Raw genomic sequence first — 9,829 nt, forward strand, 5'->3', positions numbered from 1 at the left:
GCTTATAAATGATTATTTTTTTCAAAGAAAAAATGTCTCTTAAGGGAAAGTTCAAAGAGAGAGCCCAGTGAATGGCAGGAGAGGGGGACCCAGTGTATGGCAGGAGAAGGGGACCCAGTGTATGGCAGGAGAGGGGGACCCAGTGTCAAGCATGAATCCCTTTGTCTGTAGCCATCACCCTAGAGAACTCTCAGTCCCTAAGAACATGCATTTGGAAACAGTTAAGCTCCTGGACACTCCTACAGGGAAAGCCACCCCCCAAAATCAGCCCAAAGGATGGGGCCCCAGGGCTGGCTTCCCACTGAGACAGGTATCTGTCTGTCCATCTCTCTGGGGCTGCAGTCCAACAAGCTTCGCACAAAAACTCTACGGAACACGCGGAACCCCATCTGGAATGAGACTCTAGTCTATCACGGCATCACCGACGAGGACATGCAAAGGAAGACTCTCAGGTGCCTTCCGAGTGGGCGGTGGGCAGGGAGGGAGGTGAGAGAGGGGTCTGAGGCTGGGAAGAACTCAGGGCACAGCTCCCAGGGGCCCACCCTATAAAAAGAGCTGTGTTTGTTTGTTTTTTTCTTTCACTTTTACAAAAGCAATATATATTTCTGGTAGAAACTTGAAAATATAGATAAATGAAACTAACTTAACATCCTGATGTCTGGACATCCTGATGTCTAGACATATGTGTGTGTGTGTGTGTGTGTGTGTGTGGACATTCAGGGGTGTGAATGTGTGTTTGTGCAAAAGTTTTTTATAAAATTGAGTGCTTATAAAAATGTTTATTAAAATGGATCATCCTATTAAGTAATATGCCCATCTTACTTAACAATATATTGATGTCATCCTGTATTCTTCTACAATGCTGTATTAAACTGCATTTTCAACTATATAAGTAATAAATACATTCTTAGAGAAAACAAATATCCTTTTAAACATTGGTCCCTTTCCCCATCCTGGGTCTCCCTCCTCTTTCTGTGAGTGTGTGCATCTCCATATAGAACATGTAAATACGTATGCATAGATCATGCTGCATAGATCTGGAACTTGCCTATTTTTCTTAACAATATATGTTAAGCCATGAAAAGAATTATAGCCATGAAAAGACACTTAGATCTACCTAATTTTTAACTGCTTCAGAGAATTCCACAGAATGGATTTCTCACAGATTTTAAAAATGTTTTTATTACTAAATATTAAAAATATACAGAAAAGTGTAGAATACTATCAAACATCCATGAACCCAATATTCAGTCTTTTAAAAATCTTACTACTTTGCTGTATTTCCTTCAGCTCTTTTTTTTTNAAAATGTTTTTATTACTAAATATTAAAAATATACAGAAAAGTGTAGAATACTATCAAACATCCATGAACCCAATATTCAGTCTTTTAAAAATCTTACTACTTTGCTGTATTTCCTTCAGCTCTTTTTTTTTTTAAGAAATAAAGCACTGCAGATGCAAGTTGAAGCTCCTCTTGTATACTCTATCCCCAGTCTTGTTGTCTTCCTTCCCTGCCCAGGGCTAAACGCTATCTTTGTATTCTTTGTGTATCATTCCCAAGCATGTCTTTTACTTCATAATTATGTATCTTTAAACGATATATGGCATTGTTTGCATGCTTTTAAATTTTATGTAAATGTTTACAAGTTTATTTAGCCAGTTCCCTATGGATTGGCATTTAGATTGTTTGCAGCTTTTCTCTATTACCACGTTGCAATGAGCATGCTTCATTCTTCCTTGTGTACATGTAAGTGTTTCCTTAGGCTACAAACCAAGGAGAAATATTGCTGAATCATAGGATAGGTAGTGTTTTTCAAAAAAATTTTACAAGACATGCAAACTGCTTTCCAAATTGGCTGTTCCAAGTACATTCCCACCAGCTCCAATATTATTTTAAGTAATATTTAAGTAAACGTTTTTATTGCAATGTAAATCCATTTAGAAAAGTGCACATGTAACAATTGTGCAGATTGATGAATTTTTCACAAAGTGAACATACTGGGATCAAGGATCGGAATATTACCAGACCACTGAAGCCCCCCATGGTGGCCCTTTCCAGCGAGGGCCTCCCCTAGTTAAGACAAATTAATTTTGTCTGTTTTCGTACTTTATATAATCTAAGTCATACAGTGTGGCTCTTTTGTGTCTATCTTCTTTTACTTAGCATATGTTTGTGTTATTCATCCAAGTTGTTGTGTGTAGCTGTAGATCATTCCTTCTTGTTATTATTTAGTATTCCATTATGTGAATAAGATGCTCTTCAACTTACGATGGGGTTATGTCCTGATAAACATGTCATCTATTGAAAAATCATTAAGCCAAACCATCATAAGTCAGGAACTGTCTGTATAACACAATTTTGCTTATCCATTTTACTATTGATGTATTTGGGTGCTTTTCAGTTTGGGGCTATTACCAATAGTACTGCTAGGAACATTCTAGTAGCTGTTTCTAGGTGCACAAGTGTATCTATATCTGTGGCATATACACCTAGGAGTATAATGGCTGAGTGTATATTCAGCTTTATAGGAACTGCTGGTTTTCCCTGCTAACATACACTCCCATCAGCCATTACGAGAGTTCCAGTTGCTCTTCCGCCTCATCAGCGCTTTTTCATTTTTGCCATTCTGGTGGGCACATATTGGTGTTGCATTGTGATTTTGCATCTCCCTGATGACTAAGTGCAACATTATTTTTAATGTATACTATTACATTTTGATGGTTACTTCCTAATTTTCTTAAGTAGTCCCGCCATCATAGAATACTTATATTATTTCTGCTTTTTCACAATTATAAACAATACTGCAATAAACATCTTTGTAGATAAATATTGTACTTAACTTATTATATTTTTGAAATAAATTCCTAGAAGTTGCACTACAGGGTCAAAAACAATGATTATTCTTAACTCTTTGAAGACACCTGCCCTGCAGAAGGCAGGTGTCAGTTACACCCCAACCAGCTGAGTAGAGACAGCTTCTTCCTCTAGACTTGCACATTTGGGACTCAGTCATGAGGGTGTTTGGGCCCTCCAGGACTTTGAACATTGTTCAGCCAATGGTGGTGACCGTGGATGGAGGTGACTTATAGTTCGTGCCTGTCCCCACAGAATGGCTTCCATGCTTTGGGAGGACAAGTCCTTTCTTCCTCTCTGAATACATCAGAATGAATCATCATTCCTCGACCCATCCTTTTGATCTCCTAAGGGATCTTTCTCCTGATCTTTGTGTGCCTCAGTCCTACTCAGTGCTATGCAGAGTGGATAACAAAAGATAATACGGTGTTTAGGGTTCAGGGAGATCTGGATTCAAATCCTGGTTCTGCCTCTCATTAATGAAACATTATTCAGCCTCTCTGGGCCCTGGTCTCCTCTCTAAAGTGGAAAACTCATATGTTTGTGGGAATGGAAAATTAAACGAGAAAAGGTTAGCTGAGTTCCTAGCCTTGCTTTTCAAAAGAAGATACTCAAATGGCCATAAAGTCTATGAAAAGGGAGCTCAACTTTACTAATCATCAGGGCTACGAATGTGAACTAAAACTGCAATGACTTAGGATGTCCCATCCAGACACGCTTAAATTAAATGCTGATAAAAATCAAAGTTGGAAAGAATGAAGAGTGACCACAATCTTCATAAACTGCTGGTGAGAGTATGATTGATGCAATCACTTTGGAAAACTGTTCGGAAGTTCTACTGAAACCAGACTTATGCCTAGTTCATGGCCTAGCAGTTCCACTCCTAGGAAAATCCCCAATAGAAATATGTACATGTGTACACCAAAAGACATGAATGTGAATGTTCCACAGCTGCTTTATTCATAATAACTCAAAACTAAAGGCAGCCCAAATGTCCATCAACAGCAGAACTACTATGGTATATTTACATAATGGGATAGTACACAGCAATAAGGATGAATTACTATATACACGGATGAATCTCTGTATGAGTCCATTTCTGTTGCTTATAACAAAATACTTGAAAATGGGTAATTTGTAAGAAAATGAAATTTATTGCTTACAGTTTCAGAGGCAGGGAAATCCAAAGTCCAGGGAACACTTACGGTGAGGGCTTTCTTTGGCGGTGGCTTTACAGCAACACAGGGGTCTCACATGGTAGAAGACGGCACAGCAGAGAGAGCAAGAGATGAATCTCCTCAGTCACTCTCCTTTTAAAGCCCTCAGTACCACGCCCCTGACCACTACTATTAATCCATTCACTACTGCGTGGTTTTACAATCTAATCACCTCTTCAAGGCCCTTAATTCATCTTTCAGTTACCAGAATAGGATTTCTCACCCTCTTACACTGTCACAGCGGGGACTAAGTTTTGGGGGGACATTCAACCCAAGGCAGTCTCGCAGACATAATGTTGAGCAAAACAAGCCAAACACAGAAGAGCGCATACTACGTGATCTCACTTACATGAAGGCCAAAAACAGGACAAATTATTCCATTCAACCAGAGGCTAAGAGAGTGGATATATTTGAGGCAGATAATGACTAGAAAGGATCCTGAGTGTCTTCCGGGCAATGACATGTTCTCTATCTTGATTACTCTACTGTATACATATGCAAACATTTATGAAGGTCAAAAACAGGACAAATTATTCCATTCAACCAGAGGCTAAGAGAGTGGATATATTTGAGGCAGATAATGACTAGAAAGGATCCTGGGGGTCTTCCGGGCAATGACATGTTCTCTATCTTGATTACTCTACTGTATACATATGCAAACATTCGTGAAGCTATATGCTTCATATTTTTATACTTTACTGCATAAAGTTATACAAGGGTACTTTGAAAAGTTCATGGAAAATTTTGCATTATCTCCTAATTCTATTTTTCCATAAACTTTTTGAAGTACCTTCACACTGCAATAAAGAAATAAAAAGAACTTGACCCAGTGATCAATAAACAGGGAATTTTATTATTCCTATGCACATTGTACATTCCTTACCAGCATCAACCACAGCTCTTGGCAAATAGTAGGAATTCAATATTTGTTCCTCCTTCCTCTCCCCACCCCTGTGTCAATGGCAGGATCTCTGTCTGTGATGAGGACAAATTTGGCCATAATGAGTTTATTGGTGAGACCAGATTCTCGCTCAAGAAACTGAAGCCCAACCAGAGGAAGAATTTCAATATCTGTTTGGAGCGAGTGATCCCCGTGAGTGCCTTTGCGCCCAGGATTCAATGGGGGGAGGGAAAGTGGGGGATGCTGCCCTCCTCTGGGTCTGCACTGGAGAAATAGATCCACAGGGTACTGGGCAGCAGAGGGGCTGCAGCAGCTTTTGAGGCAAGAGTGAAGTTTCAGCTCAGAACATCAGGGTTGCATCCTTTCTCTGTCTTTTACCAACCCTGTGTTAGCATCTTTTCCCCAAATGTCAGACTCCTCCTTGGTAAAACTGGGAAGGCAGTGTGGTATGGTGGAGTGGTCTGCCTGGGTTCAAAGTCCAGCTCTGCCACTTTCTGCTCTATGGCTTTGGCCAAGAGACTGAAGTACTCTGAGCCTCAGTTTTCTTGTCTGTAAAATGGGTGTTATAACAGTATCTGCTTCATGGGAGGGTTGTGTTTAAAAAAGAAAAAAGGAAAGAAAAGAAAAAGCCAAAATCAGAAGAACCTATTATGTAATAAGTACTCATAAATTAACAATTGTTAATATAGGAAATGATATTGCCTTACCCACCTGTCAGTCATGAAGACATAAAGCACCCTGCCAACAAATAGGAGGCAGCATAGCATAGTGCTTAAGAGTGTGGGCTCTGGAGCCAGACTCCCCAGGTTCGAATCCTGGCTCTGCCACTTATGGTATAAGCTGAGGCAAATTATTTAACTTCTCTGTGCCTCAGTGTTCTCATCTGTAAAATGCAATAATGTAGTTCCAACTTCACAGAATCTTTTAAGGATTAAATGTGATGATACATAAAAAGCATTAGAACTGTTGTTATTGATGTTGTTAGAATGTGGTACTTGTCCTTTGAGAAAGAGTGAGGATTAAATTGAAGTTTTCCAATTGGGCCACACCTCAGAATTAACTGGGGAATTTTTAAACCAGAGCTTTACAAGCTAGGATTTGTGGAAGTCTCCCCCGGAGACGCTGACTTAGTGGAGTAGGGTGGGGCCCAGCAATTTATATTTTTAGAGATAATCCAACCTGCCCTTGCTGTACATGTGGGCCACCTTGAGCTCAGAGGGGAGAATGAGTTGCCAAGGTCACACCAGGAGGCAGTGGCTGTGCTCTCTGGGCACCAGCCAGAGCCCAGTTCTCCCACAAGCACCAGTGCTCCTGGTCCCCCTGGGCAACAGGCCAGCTCCCCATGGGGAAGCTGTGAGGACAGGAGGGGAAATCCTGCAGCATCCTCCCACCAGATGGCCAGCCCGAGGATGAAATCTCTGTGTGCCATGCCATATTTTTATCACTCAGGCAAAAAAAAAAAAAAAAAAGAAAAGACACAACAAGGAAAATTGCAAGGAAGAATTTTTGCCAAATGCCAGGCTCCAAATAAATCCTTAAAGACAGCCCTAGGAGTAAGGCATTTCCTCCAGGTCTTTACCTGGTAACAGCTGGTTCTCCAGGCTTCCTCCTTCCCTCACTCGATGAGTCCAGTTGATCCAGAAGAATTTTTGCCGAATGCCAGGCTCCAAATAAATCCTTAAAGACAGCCCTAGGAGTAAGGCATTTCCTCCAGGTCTTTACTTGGTAACAGCTGGTTCTCCAGGCTTCCTCCTTCCCTCACTCGATGAGTCCAGTTGATCCAGAAAATGGTCAGGCCCCTGCCTGGATCGTCAGCCGCTGGGTTCACCCATCTTGCTATCTTGCTATGGCAGATACAGCTGGGGGAGAGGCAGGGGCTGCAGTGGCCACAGAACACTGCTGGTCATCTTCTTCTGCTCTTCACCCTTAACCCTTCCACCACCACCCCCCGCCCCCCAACTATGTCCCACGGAGGACAGGAACCTAGTAAATGCTGTCCCCTTCCCTTTGGACCTCAGTTTTCCTTATCTCTAAAGTGGGGAGGTTGGATTTAACCAATGGTTTTCAAACTGTGTCTCCCAGAGCCTAGAGTTCAGCAGAAGGACCTTAGGAAACATGAGAGGAAGAAGCCGCTGGTGGCCAGACCCCAAGACCACTGTGCCACTTCAACCGGAGCAGATGAAAGCTTATCTGTTTTATGCGTGGGGTGCTCTGACACTTATTGTCTGTGTGACCTTGGGCAAGTAGCTTAACCACTCTGACCCTCAGTGGCCTCATCTGTAAAATGGGAATTGTAATAGAACCTACATCATAGGTCGTTGTGCATTAAGTTGGTCTGCCGTGTGGTTACATTATATAAATTTTAGCTAGAAGGGAGAATGCAGGAGGGCCTCAGTAGCTTGGAGAGCCCACCCTCATGGCTCTGGATGCTAATGGATGTTTGAGGGGCTTCTGGTCCTTTCTGTGTAGTGAGATGAGCCCCCTAAACAATGTTATCATTTGTTTCTGTTTCCTTCTTTTAAGATGAAGCGTGCCGGGACCACCGGGTCAGCCCGAGGCATGGCGCTTTATGAGGAGGAGGTGAGCACTAAATGCGATCGAAGCCACAGTAGGGTCTGCGCTGGGCTGGGCTGGCATCTTCCCCTTCTCTCCTTCCCTGGCCCCTTCCTCGCTCTTTCTCCCGCAACCACCTGCCTGTTGGTTCACCGTGAGAACTACCCTTGGCCCAGGGTGTTAAAACATGAGACTGGGGGACCCTCCTCACCCCTGAAGCCTCTGATGTGGGGGCAGCCCCGCCTCATACCAGGATGCCCATGCATTCCTCAGCCCTGTTGACAGAACTCTGCTGACAGTCCTATGGGCTAGAGCAGTGGTCTGCTCCCTCTGTGGGGATGGAGGGGCTCTCTGAGCCATGTGTCTGGCAGAGATTGAACTAAACCTCCATGTCCCCTGCCCAGTTTCCTTGTATGACCTCAGGAACTGCACTGTGAAAAGACTGGCGGGGTCAGGGGAATCTGAGATCAGAGTCAGGATCTGGTCAGGGCCCGGGTCAGGGTTAGCCCTGGGTCAAAGTCAGGGCCAGTCATTGACCAGGAGCAAGCTCAACCTATGCTCAAAGTCAGAGCTCAGTCTGTGTCTAAGTCAGAGAAAAGCTGCTGGCCCCGTGTGCCTCAGACTGTCCCCTTGATGGCTGGGCCACCTGCTGTCCATGAGGCTGACTTTGCTAGTGCTGACCGAGCCCCCCCCCCGGGTTCTTCCCTCATGCTTGCCATCATATTGCCCAGCCCCCTCCTCTCCTTGGCCCACACTGCCTTCCCCCTACCCCATGCAGCAGGTGGAACGGATTGGTGACACGGAAGAGCGTGGCAAGATCCTAGTGTCCCTCATGTACAGCACACAGCAGGGGGGCCTCATCGTGGGCATTATACGCTGTGTGCACTTGGCCGCCATGGATGCCAATGGCTACTCGGACCCATTCGTCAAGCTGTGAGTCAATGCCTCCGGACCACACATGGGCCCCAGAGGGAGTCCCAGATCCTTGGAAGGAGAGAACCAGAGACCTTCCCCAGGGTCATTGTACAATGAAACCCAGAAAGGGAAAGGAAACTGCCCAAGGAAACAGTGAAATAGATGCCAAGAACTGGCTAGAGTGTGAGGTGGAGACTCAGGCAGACTGGTCACTTGCCCACAGATGAGGCTTTGTCTCTGTCCTCCCTGAGGGGGAGGAGCGGAGAGCATGGTTGCAGTAGCCCCCTGGAGTCAGCCACACACCCCTCCAGCAGCTCAGAGCCACACCACCAGAGAGGCAATCTGGTTTTTTCCAGATTTATTCTGGAAATGCTCAAAGAAAAGTCCTTAGATTTGGGTGTTATTCCAGTCACCTCAATCACAGGGAATAAAAGAGACTTTATCTGTGTTAGTCCGGATCCTCTGAGAAGATGCCAAGACAGGACGAAACAGATGAGGGTTTAATGAGGGGAAGTGCCTGTATGGAACCCCAGGTGAGGGGAGGAGGGAGGGAAGTTGGAGGGAAGCATCCTAGATGCAGGTTCAGTAAGGACTTCGAGGAGCCATGTCTCCTGGGAGTGAGCCTGCCTTAGTATCCCTGCCGCACCTGGTCATCGGCTGGGAGCACAGCCTTGGCACAAATGTGGCAAGGACTTCCAAGTGAGGCATCTGGGTTTTGGTCAGGTAAGCTCCCTGTAGCTGGAGGTCTGCCAGGCACATTCTCAGGGCCACTATTGTGTGAGACATGGGGCTCAACTCCCATCTCTGGGAAAATCTAGCTGCGGACTAAAAGTAAGTTATTTAGCCTCTTGCTCAGTTTCTTTACTGGTAAAATGGAGACAGTAATTCTATTTATCTCTAAGAGCTGGCATGAGGCTCAAATGAGATATCACATATAAAGCAACTGGAATTGTGCTGGGTACAGAAATGTCTAGCACCTCAGTGGGAGTGTGCCTTGCTTTGTGGCAGCAAGTGTGTGTTTCCATGGATAGGGTTAAGAGCATCCAGACTGCCTGGGTTTGAATCCCATTGTCAATAGTCTCCAATATTCTCTAGCCATGTGACCTTGGGCTCATGGCTTACCCTCTCTGGGCCTCAGTGTCCTCATCTGTGAAATGGAAAGAGTAATAGTGTGCATTATTGGTTCAGGTCCTCCAAGGAGGAGACACCAAGAGGGGATGAGATGTGCAAGAAATTTGTTGGGGAAAATGCCTGCGAAGGAAATCAGGAAAGATCCAGAGGAGATCCACAGAGATGACAGACTTTGATATGGGTCTGATCCCTGTGGAGGAGAGAGGGGAGGAAGGAAGTTTGGGGAGGAAGAATCTTAGGCTGCAGTGAAGTTCCAAG

At 44.4% G+C, this 9,829-nt stretch overlaps 1 protein-coding gene across 1 annotated transcript in view; it reads left to right on the forward strand.

The window, feature by feature from the left end:
• Positions 1-9,829, forward strand: part of RPH3A (rabphilin 3A) — a gene marked incomplete at its 5' end in the record, with an annotated part of 28,213 nt that overhangs the window by 8,866 nt on the left and 9,518 nt on the right. Inside the window, 4 exons of the mRNA XM_008594823.1 lie at positions 343-452; positions 5,038-5,164; positions 7,496-7,552; positions 8,304-8,458. Of these exons, the coding sequence (XP_008593045.1) occupies positions 343-452; positions 5,038-5,164; positions 7,496-7,552; positions 8,304-8,458 (449 nt within the window). The remainder of the gene's footprint in view (positions 1-342; positions 453-5,037; positions 5,165-7,495; positions 7,553-8,303; positions 8,459-9,829) is intronic.

Source organism: Galeopterus variegatus, unplaced genomic scaffold (genome assembly GCF_000696425.1).
Source record: "Galeopterus variegatus unplaced genomic scaffold, G_variegatus-3.0.2 Scaffold11653, whole genome shotgun sequence".
In the NCBI taxonomy this organism is placed as follows: domain Eukaryota; kingdom Metazoa; phylum Chordata; class Mammalia; order Dermoptera; family Cynocephalidae; genus Galeopterus; species Galeopterus variegatus.